General features: G+C 40.7%; 1 protein-coding gene across 1 annotated transcript; it reads left to right on the top strand.

Moving 5' to 3' along the window:
* The first annotated feature begins 10,786 nt into the window (after nt 1-10,786).
* Nucleotides 10,787-14,335, top strand: LOC127452880 (GTP-binding protein GEM-like). Its single transcript, XM_051718712.1, has 4 exons — nt 10,787-11,475; nt 12,134-12,210; nt 12,298-12,502; nt 12,752-14,335. Exons 1-4 carry the CDS (start codon nt 11,136-11,138, stop codon nt 13,027-13,029), a joined length of 900 nt encoding a protein of 299 aa, XP_051574672.1. The 5' UTR covers nt 10,787-11,135; the 3' UTR covers nt 13,030-14,335.
* Nucleotides 14,336-16,283: the final 1,948 nt, after the last annotated feature.

The raw sequence follows: 16,283 nt of genomic DNA, 5'->3' as shown, positions 1-16,283 counted from the left end.
CACCACTTCACAATCCCAAAGCACAGTCCAAAGTACAAACCCACTGCTGTGATACTTGGTGTGAATATCTGGTGTACGATTAAACATGTGAAATGTGTCCGGTTAATAATAAATTTTATCTATTTACAGTGTTCATATGTACTAGTTGAGTGCATTGAGTGCAGTGTATTTGTGTCCATTTATGGAACCCATATATTTTTAAGTCTGCTCCATCTGGTAGAATGATTCAGAGCAGCTCACAGAAATAGATTCATTACGTAATCAGAAACATAAACAGAACAGAAAACAGGTTAACATGTACAAAAAAAGTTTCAAGGAGCACAATACTTGTTGATCCCTCTCCAAACATAGCGCTTATGGTTGTGATCATAAAGCTCTATTTTGGTCTTGTCACTCCAAATTACAGTGTGCCAGAAGCTGTGAGGCATGTCAAGGTGTTGTCGGGCATATTGTAACCGGGCTTTTTTGTGGCATTGGCTTCTTTCTGGCAACTCGACCATGCAGCTAATTTTTGTTCAAGTATCGTCGTATTGTGCTCCTTGATACAACCTGTCTGTATTTCTCCTGAGGTTACCTGTGGGTTTTTTTTTGTATCCCCAACAATTCTTCTGGCAGATGTGGCTGAAATCTTTCTTGGTCTACCTGAGCTTGGCTTGGTATCAAGAGATCCCCGAATTTTCCACTTCTTAATAAGTGATTGAACAGTACTGACTGGCATTTTCAAGGCTTTGGATATCTTTTTATATCCTTTTCCATCTTTATAAAGTTCCATTACCTCCCTACGCAGGTCTTTTGACAGTTCTTTTCTGCTCCCCATGGCTCAGTATCTAGCCTGCTCAGTGTATCCACGTGAGAGCTAACAAACTTATTTATACACAGACACTAATTGCAATTTAAAAAGCCACAGGTGTGGGAAATTAGCCTTTAATTGCCATTTAAACCTGTGTATGTCACCTTGTGTGTCTGTAACAAGGCCAAACATTCAAGGGTATGTAAACTTTTGATCAGGGTCATTTGGGTGATTTCTGTTATCATTATGATTTAAAAAGGAGCTAAACAACTATGTGATAATAAATGGCTTCATATGATCACTATCCTTAATAAAAGACAAAATGTCACAATTTCTGCCAGGGTATGCAAACTTTTGAGCACAACTGTACGTAAATACACACAGACACACACATACATACATACACACATACACATAAGTAGTGCAAATCTAATACAAATCTGTTATGTACAGTGCAAATGTGGTTTTTCAAATGTGGTTATTTTTTTTTCAGAGGAATGAAATGGCAGAAGAGGTTGGATGTGTTGGATAAATATATAAAAGACTAAACTGTGTATTGCACATAATTATTGCTCAATGGGGCAATTTAACTGTTCATGAGATGGATAGCCTGAGGGAAAAAACTGTTCCTGTGCCTGACGGTTCTGGTGCTCAGAGCTCTGAAGCGTCGGCCAGAAGGTAACAGTTCAAAAAGGTAATGGGCAGGGTGAGTGGGGTCCAGAATGATTTTTTTCCAGCCTTTTTCTTCACTCTGGAAGTGTATAGTTCTTGAAGGGGGGACAGGGGGCAACCAATAATCCTCTCAGCAGTCCAAACTGTCCTTTGTAGTCTTCTGATGTCTGATTTCTTAGCTGAACCAAACCAGACAGTTATTGAAGTGCAGAGGACAGACTCAATGACTGCTGAGTAGAACTGTATCAGCAGCGCCTGTGGGAGGTTGAACTTTCTCAGCTGGCGAAGGAAGTACAACCTCTGCTGGGCCTTTTTCACAATGGAGTCAATGTGTGTCTCCCACTTCAGGTCCTGTGAGATGGTAGTGCCCAGGAACCTGAATGACTCCACTGCTGCCATAGTGCTGTTAGAATGGTGAGGGGGGTCAGTGTTGGGGTGTTCTTCCTAAAGTCCACAATCATCTCCACAGTTTTGAGCGTGTTCAGCTCAAGGTTGTTTTGACTGCACCAGACAGCCAGCTGTTCAATCTCCCTTCTGTATGCAGACTCATTGTCATCTCGGATGAGGCTGATGACAGTGGTGTCGTCTGCAAACTTCAGGAGCTTGACAGAGGGGTCCTTGGCAATGCAGTCTTTGGTGTAGAGGGAGAAAAGTAGTGGGGAGAGCACACATCCCTGGGGGGCACCAGTGCTGATTGTACAGGTGCTAGAAGTGAGTTTCCCCTGTCTCACAAGCTGCTGCCTGTCCGTCAGAAAGCTGGTAATTCATTGATTGAGCATTTGAAGCAGCATGGGACTTCACACAGCTCCAATGATCTATTGAAGATCTGTGTGAAGATTGGGGCCAGCTGGTTAGCACAGGATCGAAGACATGCTGGTGAGACGCCATCTGGACCTGAAGTCTTCCTCGTCTTTTGTTTCCTAAAGTCCACAATCATCTCCACAGTTTTGAGCGTGTTCAGCTCAAGGTTGTTTTGACTGCACCAGACAGCCAGCTGTTCAACCTCCCTTCTGTATGCAGACTCATTGTCATCTCGGATGAGGCTGATGACAGTGGTGTCGTCTGCAAACTTCAGGAGCTTGACAGAGGGGTCCTTGGCAATGCAGTCTTTGGTGTAGAGGGAGAAAAGTAGTGGGGAGAGCACACATCCCTGGGGGGCACCAGTGCTGATTGTACAGGTGCTAGAAGTGAGTTTCCCCTGTCTCACAAGCTGCTGCCTGTCCGTCAGAAAGCTGGTAATCCATTGACAGATAGACGTGGGAACAGAGAGTTGGTGTAATTTATTCTGGAGTATAGCTGGGATGATGGTGTTGAAAGCTGAACTGAAGTCCACAAAAAGGATCATTGCATATGTCCCTGGTCTGTCCAGATGTTGCAGGATATGATGCAATCCTATGTTGACTGCATCATCCACAGATCTGATTGCTCGATAAGCAAATTGAAGGGGATCTAGAAAGGGTCCAGTGATGTTCTTCAGGTGGGACAACACCAGTCTCTCAAATGATTTCATGACGACAGACTGTACAGGTCTGTAGTCATTAAGTCCTTTGATTTTTGGCTTCTTTGGGACAGGAATAATGATTGAGCATTTGAAGCAGCATGGGACTTCACACAGCTCCAATGATCTATTGAAGATCTGTGTGAAGATTGGGGCCAGCTGGTTAGCACAGGATCGAAGACATGCTGGTGAGACGCCATCTGGACCTGAAGTCTTCCTCGTCTTTTGTTTCCAAAAGACGCGTCTCACATCATCTTCACAGATCTTAAGTGCAGGTTGAGTAGCAGGAGGGGGGACAAGGGGGGTTGCAGGAGGTGTTGGTGTTTGTGTGAAGTGAAGGTCAGAGTGGGTGTGGGGTGTGAGATTGGGCCTTTCAAATCTGCAGTAGAACACATTCAGTATCGTCGTATTGTGCTCCTTGATACAACCTGTCTGTATTTCTCCTGAGGTTACCTGTGGGTTTTTTTTTGTATCCCCAACAATTCTTCTGGCAGATGTGGCTGAAATCTTTCTTGGTCTACCTGAGCTTGGCTTGGTATCAAGAGATCCCCGAATTTTCCACTTCTTAATAAGTGATTGAACAGTACTGACTGGCATTTTCAAGGCTTTGGATATCTTTTTATATCCTTTTCCATCTTTATAAAGTTCCATTACCTCCCTACGCAGGTCTTTTGACAGTTCTTTTCTGCTCCCCATGGCTCAGTATCTAGCCTGCTCAGTGTATCCACGTGAGAGCTAACAAACTTATTTATACACAGACACTAATTGCAATTTAAAAAGCCACAGGTGTGGGAAATTAGCCTTTAATTGCCATTTAAACCTGTGTATGTCACCTTGTGTGTCTGTAACAAGGCCAAACATTCAAGGGTATGTAAACTTTTGATCAGGGTCATTTGGGTGATTTCTGTTATCATTATGATTTAAAAAGGAGCTAAACAACTATGTGATAATAAATGGCTTCATATGATCACTATCCTTAATAAAAGACAAAATGTCACAATTTCTGCCAGGGTATGCAAACTTTTGAGCACAACTGTACGTAAATACACACAGACACACACATACATACATACACACATACACATAAGTAGTGCAAATCTAATACAAATCTGTTATGTACAGTGCAAATGTGGTTTTTCAAATGTGGTTATTTTTTTTTCAGAGGAATGAAATGGCAGAAGAGGTTGGATGTGTTGGATAAATATATAAAAGACTAAACTGTGTATTGCACATAATTATTGCTCAATGGGGCAATTTAACTGTTCATGAGATGGATAGCCTGAGGGAAAAAACTGTTCCTGTGCCTGACGGTTCTGGTGCTCAGAGCTCTGAAGCGTCGGCCAGAAGGTAACAGTTCAAAAAGGTAATGGGCAGGGTGAGTGGGGTCCAGAATGATTTTTTCCAGCCTTTTTCTTCACTCTGGAAGTGTATAGTTCTTGAAGGGGGGACAGGGGGCAACCAATAATCCTCTCAGCAGTCCAAACTGTCCTTTGTAGTCTTCTGATGTCTGATTTCTTAGCTGAACCAAACCAGACAGTTATTGAAGTGCAGAGGACAGACTCAATGACTGCTGAGTAGAACTGTATCAGCAGCGCCTGTGGGAGGTTGAACTTTCTCAGCTGGCGAAGGAAGTACAACCTCTGCTGGGCCTTTTTCACAATGGAGTCAATGTGTGTCTCCCACTTCAGGTCCTGTGAGATGGTAGTGCCCAGGAACCTGAATGACTCCACTGCTGCCATAGTGCTGTTAGAATGGTGAGGGGGGTCAGTGTTGGGGTGTTCTTCCTAAAGTCCACAATCATCTCCACAGTTTTGAGCGTGTTCAGCTCAAGGTTGTTTTGACTGCACCAGACAGCCAGCTGTTCAATCTCCCTTCTGTATGCAGACTCATTGTCATCTCGGATGAGGCTGATGACAGTGGTGTCGTCTGCAAACTTCAGGAGCTTGACAGAGGGGTCCTTGGCAATGCAGTCTTTGGTGTAGAGGGAGAAAAGTAGTGGGGAGAGCACACATCCCTGGGGGGCACCAGTGCTGATTGTACAGGTGCTAGAAGTGAGTTTCCCCTGTCTCACAAGCTGCTGCCTGTCCGTCAGAAAGCTGGTAATTCATTGATTGAGCATTTGAAGCAGCATGGGACTTCACACAGCTCCAATGATCTATTGAAGATCTGTGTGAAGATTGGGGCCAGCTGGTTAGCACAGGATCGAAGACATGCTGGTGAGACGCCATCTGGACCTGAAGTCTTCCTCGTCTTTTGTTTCCTAAAGTCCACAATCATCTCCACAGTTTTGAGCGTGTTCAGCTCAAGGTTGTTTTGACTGCACCAGACAGCCAGCTGTTCAACCTCCCTTCTGTATGCAGACTCATTGTCATCTCGGATGAGGCTGATGACAGTGGTGTCATCTGCAAACTTCAGGAGCTTGACAGAGGGGTCCTTGGCAATGCAGTCTTTGGTGTAGAGGGAGAAAAGTAGTGGGGAGAGCACACATCCCTGGGGGGCACCAGTGCTGATTGTACAGGTGCTAGAAGTGAGTTTCCCCTGTCTCACAAGCTGCTGCCTGTCCGTCAGAAAGCTGGTAATCCATTGACAGATAGACGTGGGAACAGAGAGTTGGTGTAATTTATTCTGGAGTATAGCTGGGATGATGGTGTTGAAAGCTGAACTGAAGTCCACAAAAAGGATCATTGCATATGTCCCTGGTCTGTCCAGATGTTGCAGGATATGATGCAATCCTATGTTGACTGCATCATCCACAGATCTGATTGCTCGATAAGCAAATTGAAGGGGATCTAGAAAGGGTCCAGTGATGTTCTTCAGGTGGGACAACACCAGTCTCTCAAATGATTTCATGACGACAGACTGTACAGGTCTGTAGTCATTAAGTCCTTTGATTTTTGGCTTCTTTGGGACAGGAATAATGATTGAGCATTTGAAGCAGCATGGGACTTCACACAGCTCCAATGATCTATTGAAGATCTGTGTGAAGATTGGGGCCAGCTGGTTAGCACAGGATCGAAGACATGCTGGTGAGACGCCATCTGGACCTGAAGTCTTCCTCGTCTTTTGTTTCCAAAAGACGCGTCTCACATCATCTTCACAGATCTTAAGTGCAGGTTGAGTAGCAGGAGGGGGGACAAGGGGGGTTGCAGGAGGTGTTGGTGTTTGTGTGAAGTGAAGGTCAGAGTGGGTGTGGGGTGTGAGATTGGGCCTTTCAAATCTGCAGTAGAACACATTCAGGTCGTCAGCCAGTTGTTGGTTCCCTACAGGGTTGGGGGTAGGAGTCCTGTAATTTGTGAATTGTTTCATGCCACTCGTTAGCTGAAAACTTGTTTTTCAGCTTTTCAGAGTATCTTCTTTTAGCCACTCTGATTTCCCTGTTCAGTGTGTTCCTGGTTACCCCTGTGTTACCCCTGTAAGCATCCTCTTTGGCCCGACGAAGCTGTCTGAGCTCTGCTGTAAACCATGGTTTGTCATTGTTGAACTTTAAATAAGTCCTAGTAGAAATGCACATATCCTCACAGAAACTTATATATGATGTAACAGTATCTGTGAGCTCGTCCAGGTCTGTGGCTGCAGCCTCAAAAACACTCCAATCCGTGCAATCGAAGCAGGCTTGTAGTTCCCGCTCTGCTTCATTGGTCCATCTCTTTACAGTCCTTACTACTGTCTTGGTTGGTTTTAATTTCTGCCTGTAGGTTGGAAGAAGATGAAACAGACAGTGATCAGAGAGTCCCAAAGCTGCTCTAGGGACAGAGCGATATGCATCCTTTATTGTTGTGTAACAATGATCCAGTATGTTCCTGTCTCTGATGGGACATGTGATGTGCTGTTTGTATTTGGGCAGTTCACGTGTGAGATTTGCTTTGTTAAAATCCCCAAGAATAATAATAACTGAGTCCGGGTATTGTTGTTCCATGTCTGTGATTTGATCAGCCAGCTGTTGCAGCGCTGTGATCAAACACGTGTTTGGTGCGATATACACATTCACCAGAATAAACGAGGAAAACTCCCGCGGCAAGTAGAAAGGATTACTGTTAATAAAGAGCGCTTCCAAATTAGGACAGCACATCCTCTTTAACGTTGTTACATCTGTACACCAACTTTCATTGATATAAAAGCATGTTTCACCACCTCTCGTTTTCCCCGTTAACTCCGCAATGCGATCCGCTCTGAACAGCTGGAAGCCTGGCAGATGTAACGCGCTGTCCGGAATGGCTTCACTCAGCCAGGTTTCTGTGAAGCACAAGGCAGCAGAGGTTGAAAAGTCCTTGTTTGTGCGGGTGAGGAGATGTAGTTCGTCCATTTTGTTAGGAAGAGAGCGGAGATTCGCTAAGTGAATACTCGGCAGCGCTGTTCGAAATCCAAGCCGACGGAGTTTGACCAGCGCACCGGCTCGTCTCCCTCGTCTGCGTCTCTTGAACAGAAGAGCTGCGCCTCCAAATAAAATGTCTAGCAAAACGTCTGAATATTCGAAAACTGGGAAAAGATTGTCTGGTACATACTGTCAAATGTTCAGCAGTTCGTCTCTGTTAAAACTGACTGGAAAAAGATTACTAAACACAGGACAAACAAACAAAAACAAAAGAACTGAGGAGCTCCACACCGAGGCAGCCATCCACGGCGCCATCATGATGTTCATGATGATCTCTTCAGTAATCAAAATACTTTGTGAATGTAACTGTATTCTAATTACCAATTATTTAAATTGTAACTGTAGTGGAATACAGTTACTTATATTTTGTATTTTAAATACGTAATCACGTTACATGTATTCCGTTACTCCCCAACCCTGTCTATATATATATATATATATATATATATATATATATATATATTCACGCTAATTATATGGCAAAAAGATGTATGAAGATTTAATAAAATATATACTTTTGTGTTCCACGGAACAGATAAAGTCATATTGGTTTGGAATCTTAAAGGTGAGTTAATAATGGGTGAACTATTCCTTTAAATCCATCCACAGACCAGGACTGTTGCCTCTCTGTAGGCCAATTAATGAGCATGATGTTGAGAGAATTACATTGGTTGCACAGATGGTTTGTATAATGCAGTTACCAGCCAAATCTGACCAGTCGCCATTAGTAACATTGAAACACTGACTACAGGAATCAGAAATGACGGAGTAATCAAGAAAGCAGTGAGGTACAACAATCATCAGCAGGAAATTAGCTTGTCAGCTTAGTGACTCCTTAATGCAACAAAACTGGGTGCATGTTTGTTGCCATTATTGTTTTTTTTTTTGTTTTTTGTTTTTTTTGTTGTCTGTTTCAGGGTTTAACTGGAGATATAATAAATCACACTGCTGTGATATAACGGTTGAGTCAGAGATGCTGTCTTTCCTTGTGCGTCTGTGACTCTGGTGGATAGTTTGAGTGTTGGAGACAGTGTGTTAGTGAGACACTTGTGTGTATGAGCAGCCTCCCGAGGGCCTAACACTGTCCAGGCAATGATAACGACATCTTAGCAACTGCTACCACAGTAACTTAATACAATGTTTATGCAGTCTTTATGGATGTGTGTTGTTTAAAATAATACTGTAAGTATCGTCAGTTGTACTGGTTGTCACTGCAGCATACTCCCTTTGTAAAAGAAACAACCATCACAGAAGAAAGTAAGACGCAGAATATTAGCCTCACCATTTACTTTCATTGCATCGTTATCTATACAATGAAAGTGAATGGTGACTGAGGCTAACATTATGCCTAATTTCTCTGCTTTCCACGTAAGAAAGTTTAAACTTGACTGAGTAGATAGAACGTTTAAGGTGTTGCAGGTTCAATTCAGGATTAAGTCTGGTGTTTGCTCTACAAGATTAAAGTTACTCATCCGTCTTCATCCCTTGTTTCCTGATTTATGGCCCAGTTACTACAATTACTGCATTGGGATCAGTGATAAACTCAGGTCTCAGCCTCAATGTGTGAGACATAGCAACCTATGTTATATGCATTCTGTTCATTTATAAATTTAGCTTTACCCCACTCCCATAGCATTAAAATAACAAACACAATTTGCCCCATACTACACTTGAATCCCTCTTGCAGACATTGTTTTCTACTGATTAGCCTAATACAGTTAGCATACCAGCAAGTGCCATGTTAGATTTAGTTTCAAGTTGGTGCATCATACAAATTATCTGTAAAGCACCCTTTTCAAACCATTTTCTACCTCTTAGCCTCTGATCTTTAATGGCCTATGCCTGATCTGTTCTTAGAGAGATGAATGAATGAGGGTGAAAGAGGTATTCCAGCACTCTGCTGTGATTTCTCTTATCCGACCAATCCTCTTCATCTATATCAATTCTGAATACAGAAACAGTCATTGTAATCCAGCAATTACATTAATAACTCATAATCTGTCATTTCTGCCCCGTTCACCAGCCCACAAAATGAATGTAATCTGCATCTCAGTGCGTGCTTATGTGCACATTTGTGCATGAATGAAATAGAGAGCATGAGCATCTCTGATGTTGTACTTGTCTTTACCCTTATGAATGCTTATTGTAATGTTTTGTTTGCATGGTGTGTGTAGTATTTTAGAGACTGTGATGTAGCCTGTAGAGGATTTGTTCTTAGTTTGGTTCAGTTCTGATCACATTGAACTCGTGTGGATTGGTGTTTGCATGCAAATCTTGGCAGAAAAACACATTATTAAAAAATAATAATTGATGCAGAAAGCTTGTTGAAAGCTTAAAATCATGAATAATACATTTAATTTTGGCTCTGCAGGCTATTGTGATCAGTGTTAGGTGTAATCTGATTACAAAGTAATAAATTACTGTAATCTAATTAATTTTTAAATTGAAAAATAAGTGGTGTAACACAACAATATTAATTATTGTAATCAGATTACAGTTACTGATTTTCAGTTAATTACTTTTAAGTGCATTACTTGGGTGATGCATATTTCGAAAATAATATAATTTATGTAGAATATGTTTAAAACTTGAATTATGTTCATGTATGTCTCTTTGGGTTTCTATGACATCATCCAGGTGGATGCTGCACACTAGTGGTGGTTGAGGAGAGTCCCCTGTTCACTATGTAAAGCGCTTTGAGAGTAGTCAGAAAAGCGCTATATAAATGTAACGTTCATTAATTTATTCATTCAAAAATGAACAGGAGGAAATTTTCTGTGAAATTTGTTTTAGAAAGTAACCTAAAAGTAATTTGTAATGTGATTACTTTCCCATGATGTATGCAGTAATTACAATTCTGGATAAGTAATAAGTAATTTGTAGTGGATTACTATTTTTGAGTAATTTACCCAACACTGATTTCGGATTACAATTTTTTTTATCACTAGTTAGGTCTTATTATACATAAATATGTATATGTTCATAGAATTTGCTGTCCTTTGTATCAGACAGGTTTTTGAAAACTAGCTACTGAGAATGTATTTTATTTCTTTAATGAATGGGATTAGTTTTCCTGGTAAAGGGCCACATACAGGATACTCTCCTACTGTCCTGCTTTAACCTGGCCTTAAGGTTACGGTGCCTTACTAACTAAGGCTACTAGTCGAGGTTGCCAAATTTCACTGGCCCTTACACGAACACATTCAATTTGGTTCAGTTTGTCTTAGGCATGCTGTTTCCATACAGTGTGAATTTTTTTTATTTTATTTTTTAACAAAATATCTGCTTATATGTTCTAATGCATTCATGTGTAAATTACAGTTTATATTCAGCCTGAATCTGAAAGGACCTGAAGTACAGCTCTCTACAAGCTTTGCAGTCAACACATAGCCTTACAGCATGTAGGGCAGCCGATTTAAAGGAAACACCCGCTGGAAAGGAGCCCATTGGGAGGGAGAATTGACGTCAAGGAAACCCTCGCTGCTACTGAGACCTTAATATAACCACCACGATGTGCATTGAGAGCTCAAAGCTCATTACTGCGCAAAACATAGACAGGATTTACCACGAGTCCTGATTTCAAGAGACCTTAATTGAAGACAACGCCACGAAGCCAAGACCAATTTATTCACCCATTCTTCAGGTTTCTCCTGATTGTGAAAGACAGATTATTGGACCGCTTTTTTTATTGGAGTCGATTTGGTCCGTTAATTGCGTGAGGAAATAAAACTGAGTCACACTCAAAGAAACCGTCTTATATTTCGAGCATCTAAACGAGTGTTTTAGCAGAACTGTAGCTACACATGACCCTACTGTCGAGCATGCGGCGACACAGTCTTCGCATGCAGCATCACCTGCACAGGTGGAGCATCTGCGGGACGGACGGAGGGCAGCTCCTGAGCGGTGCTTTCACGACCCAAAACATCGGTAAAGTGTCCCGTTCCAGTTCATGCTCGCGCTCCACGGAGAGCTGCTCGTCCTCCTCTTCAGACTTGGCTCTCTCCACCGAGTCTACGACTCGCACTTCGATCGGACCCTTCACAGTTGTCCTGCTCGGAGACAGCGGCGTCGGGAAGTCAGCGCTCGCAAGTATATTCGCTGGAGCATCAGACAGTATGGGCAGCGCAAGCGAGCTGTACGGAGGTATGTTGACAATTGACTGTACTTTTTCCTTATACTTAAGAATCATATAGTTTATATCAGACATCACCGCCTGCAAATGAACACCCAGTGAGCACTGAAACCTTTCCATCTGCACTCTTAGGTCTTTTTTATAGCCTACTATTTTTTTAAAAAAAGGGCGTAGCCTATATTTAACCTAGGCCTATATAACTTGTATTAAATATTAATATATTTATATACTTACTAACTAATTACTATTTTTGAAATTAAACCTTTGTTTGATCACATAAGCGACACAAAATCAAAACTTTTTGTGATAATCTAAGGGGCCGTTCACATCGAACACGTTTTCTGCACTGGTTTTCGATAGTTATGCTAGGTAAAAACGATGTTTTTGACCGTTGCGCCGCGTCCCGCTGTTTTTCAGCGTCTCTCGGAGGAACGCCGCGTTTTTGTTCTGAAGCGTGTCAAGTATAAGTGACATTTTTAAAACGCGTCTCGAGACATATTCAGTTCCATATGTTTCAAGAACGGAACGTTCTTAACTCGTTCGGTCTGGTCTGCCCCCGTCAAAAAGTCATTTAACCTAATTAGACTGTTCCAAAGTTTGTCTTTTTCCATGGCCGGCGACATTCATAACCTAAAGTATTAACTCTCTCCCGTTTTGAAATATTCTCAGGTGAAATATTTGAGCAGACTATGATGGTTGACGGTGAGAGGGCCACAGTTACCCTGCTCGACACTTGGGATTCACTGGTAAGATTATTAGACAATTTATGCTCATATACTTGGTAATGTAATGGTCAGATGTTTCTTGGAGCTCATAATTTCTCTATCCATCAGGATGAGGGCAGCTGGATGCAGGAGCGTTGTCTGCAGACAGGAGATGCTTTCGTCATAGTCTATTCCATAACGGATCGATCGAGTTTCCTTCGCGCGTCAGAGCTCCGTATTCAGCTGCGGCGCGAGCGTCAGGCTGACCACACTCCCATTATCCTCGTTGGCAATAAATGTGACCTGGTCCGGTGCCGAGAAGTGTCCATTAGTGGTAAGTGTATCTGGATTTAAATTGGAAAAGTCTGAAATGCATCTCTACTAAAAGTCAGGGCTGGTTGCCTCTAAGTCCTGACCTTTTCTATAGAGAGACCTATAGGCCTGTAATGCATTAAATTAACTATTAGGCCTATTTAATCATCATGTTCTGCAAACATTCTCCTGGGATCAATAAAGCAGCCCACCCTTTCTTTTACACTTTGGCTTATTATATCACTAAGACTTGTAATCATTTATTTTTTAGAGGGTCGTGCAAGTGCAGTCGTGTTTGACTGTAAGTTTATTGAGACATCAGCAGTGATGCAACACAATGTCTGGACGCTGTTTGAAGGTATCATCCGCCAGCTCCGCCTGCGAAGAGACAGTGTGGAGACCATCACCCAGCGTCGTGCTCTTTATAAGCGTCAAGAGAGTTTCCCCAAGAAAGCAAAGCGTTTCATTGACAAAATCGTTGCTAAGAAGAACAAGCAAGCCGCCTTCAAACTCAAGTCCAAATCATGTCATGACCTGTCTGTAATGTAGGGCTTTGGGCACTGAATGTGTGTTGGGTTGTTTGTATGTAAGCATTGTATGAAGTTTGGGTGCAAACTAATATTAATTTTGAAAAGTATATGACGTGACTGTCAAATGTTTGCTTTGTACCTGGTTTTCCATTTACTGCATGTATGAGATTTTGAAGAAGGAAATACATGTCTATATTAGACTGTGCTGTAGGCAAACAATGATTACAGCCTTCTTGCTCCCTCTGTGATGGACAGAACGCTCTAGTGTTACCCATATTAATCTAAACATTTAAAAAGCTGTGAATTGCACAGGATTTTTGGGAATACCAATATATTAAAAATGTTATTAATATCCTATTCATTTTGTATGATCTTCCTGATATATATTTGCTTTTGAATTGTGAAACCTCATTTTTTGTACCTTGTGTGTAAAAAAATATTTTTCCTCAAACGTTTGCTCAGTTTGAGCGTATAATATCGAAATATAAAGAAATAAAATATTTTGTTTTCTTTGATAAGTCTAGAATACCTTGGTCCTTTGGAACTTCATAAGTCCAGAAAGAAAAACTGAAAAGCATGTCATGATTTAACCCCTCATCTGGGGTCTGTACATCTCACTCTGTATCCACCCACATGCCCTGTAGGTGGAAAGTATGTACTTATAGCAAGTCATCTGCGCTCTGAACATGCAAGGGCCACACATTAACAGAAATACATTACCCATACATTAACCTTGAAAAGAACATGCACCAGCTGTTCCTATGGTGGGTGCATATTAGAAAGGGATTATAGCTTCGGAGTTTCTTTGTATACTGCTCTCTGTCCTTCATTCTCTGTCCTTTGTCATTTCTCTAACACACAATCGTGCAGAGGAAAATCAGCATTTTAAAGTGTTATAATTCACAGATGTCCTATGTTGATGACAGCATGGTCTTTCCATTAATTTACAACCTCTACCCTACTTTTTAAATACTTATGTGTAATTCTCATGTCATTACATTGAAATAATATGCATAATTGTGTACTACAATGTAATTGCTATATAGCACTTTCACTTGTGAAAGTTCTCAAATTGTGATGTATGCACCAAAGTCACACCCTATTTTAATAGTGATAATAATAGTTATATAATAGTAAAAAATAATAATGGTTATTAAAATAGTTATATGTATCTGTGTAATAAATAGGGAAAGCAAGCGAGCACATTTGTTCCTCTTAACACTCCTTCCATTTCATTGGAGAGAAGGACAAGTTGTTGACAAAAAAATAATGAAACAATTATGAACGCTGTGTGTGTGTTCCCTCTATAAAATTGTGCAAAACTGAAGCTAGTCATTCTTTGATGCCTGTTTTAAAAAAAATAAAAAAAATAAAAATTATGTTTTTTTTTTATTTTTTATTATTGTACTTGCAAACAAATCAGCACTGGACACATTGAGAGCGAGAGGCCAACAGATTGTTTGATATTGCTCATTTTGAAGCTCTGCTATGCTTGAGAGAGTAGTGGACTCACTTGTGAAACATTACTGCAAACTTATCAACAGAGTCGCTCTGTTAACCAGCATTGAAGAAATGTGTTTTCACCAGTATAGTAGGATAATATTTTTATCATTTAACTTAAAGGCCCGCTGTAAAAATATTTCTGCCTATACAGTATAATCCTGGTTTGCACAAAATTTTCCAATTTATTCAAAGTAACAGAGGCGTAACACCAACATGATCACATAGGAAATTGACATTTTGTTACCGAATGTTCTGGTACCCTAAAATAAACCCCATTCTGCCAAATTACTAAAAAGTGCCATCTCTCATTACACATTTTTGCATCCATTCAGATTTGGGATGCAGAATATATTGGCTGCCATATCAGTATTGGCTAATAAATGTTAATTTTACATTTATTGGTTATCGGTCCGATAAGAAAATTTGGCCGATATATGAAAACCGATAAATTATAGCTTTTTCAGGCACATGCTACGCGCCATGTGGGTTTTGATTGGTGCCTTCTGGCTTTGCTTTAGAGAATCATACTGGATCTGAATAAACAATCCATTATATAGTATTTATTTATGTCACATGCATTTTGTTCCTTTTTTCTTTTTGAATGTTATAGCATATTGTTCAAAGTAGGCTACATTTGTTATATGATTTAAAAGTTTTAGATGTTTCTTGCAGGCTCCTGTTTTCTGCAATTGAAGTTATTTTATAATAAAAACAATAATCCACTTTACGTGACTGATTTAATAAGAAGTGCTCCAGATGTGGCTTTATAAGGTGAGCCTTTTGTTCTTGTAATCAGACACACAAAATGTAGATTTAGATTCAGATTTAGATTTGTTGGCAAATATATCAGTTATCGGCCTCCAAATACACTGAATTATCAGTTATCAGTATCGGCCAAAATTTCCATATCGGTATGTCCCTAATTCAGATGTATTTAGTTTTTCCTGTGGCGCTACTGATAGTGGGTTGCATGAGCAGCAACAAAGACAGGAGTTCTGGTCCAACAGAAACCAGGAAGTAATGCGTTCACATAATCCATGATTAGCGCAACTTGGAAGTTGCATTTTCCATCAAAGATTAAGATTTTTAGGTTTAGGTTTGGTTTAGGGTGTAGGGTTAACAGAGCATTCCAGTTGACTGTATTACATCATTTAGAACTAAAAATACATGTCACATTACAACTTGCTTTTGACCTGGAAAATGGTGCTTACAACTGCCCATATGTTCAACAACACTTTCAGCTTCAGCCACTGGGGGCAGTAATTAGAATTTTGGGAAGCACAGACCGATTTCTACTGAAAAACTTTAGACCTACTGTCGCTGAATTCACAGTTTTGACAGAGGCCTTCTTCAGTGTGTCAACGTTCGATTTGTTCCATTCCCTGTTTCAGAAATGATACTTGCGGTAAGTACCATTCCTAATTCCTAATCCTTACCTTCAGCCTCCTACTTCTCTCCATTGTGCTGTTATGGCTGCATACTAATTAGTCAATAGAAAAGCATGGGAAATTCTTGGGTAACTGCAGCTCAAGGTGCCTTTAACTATATACATTTACATATGGAGGGTCACTTTTACAGGAAGTGATTACAGTGTATTTTCCAGAAGTTAATGTTTTACAATATTCTCATTGAAATCATCACATTATAATTTTTTTCTTATGTAGACACTTGGAAAAGGTGTGCTGCCACTCTCACCTATAATAATAAGTATAACTGTATCTTGAGGACATCCATCTTGAGAATGTCCCAGGTTAAAGAGTCGAAACGTCC

The sequence above is a fragment of the Myxocyprinus asiaticus genome, chromosome 15 (assembly GCF_019703515.2).
Source record: "Myxocyprinus asiaticus isolate MX2 ecotype Aquarium Trade chromosome 15, UBuf_Myxa_2, whole genome shotgun sequence".
Taxonomy (NCBI): Eukaryota; Metazoa; Chordata; class Actinopteri; order Cypriniformes; family Catostomidae; genus Myxocyprinus; species Myxocyprinus asiaticus.
This window is presented reverse-complemented; position numbering and strand designations above follow the sequence as displayed.

Coding starts and splice junctions, on each gene's coding strand:
- LOC127452880 (XM_051718712.1), top strand. CDS start 11,136: ATGACCCTACTGTCGAGCATGCGGCGACACAGTCTTCGCATGCAGCAT. Junction 11,476..12,133: donor CGCAAGCGAGCTGTACGGAG/GTATGTTGACAA, acceptor AAATATTCTCAG/GTGAAATATTTGAGCAGACT. Junction 12,503..12,751: donor CCGAGAAGTGTCCATTAGTG/GTAAGTGTATCT, acceptor TTTATTTTTTAG/AGGGTCGTGCAAGTGCAGTC.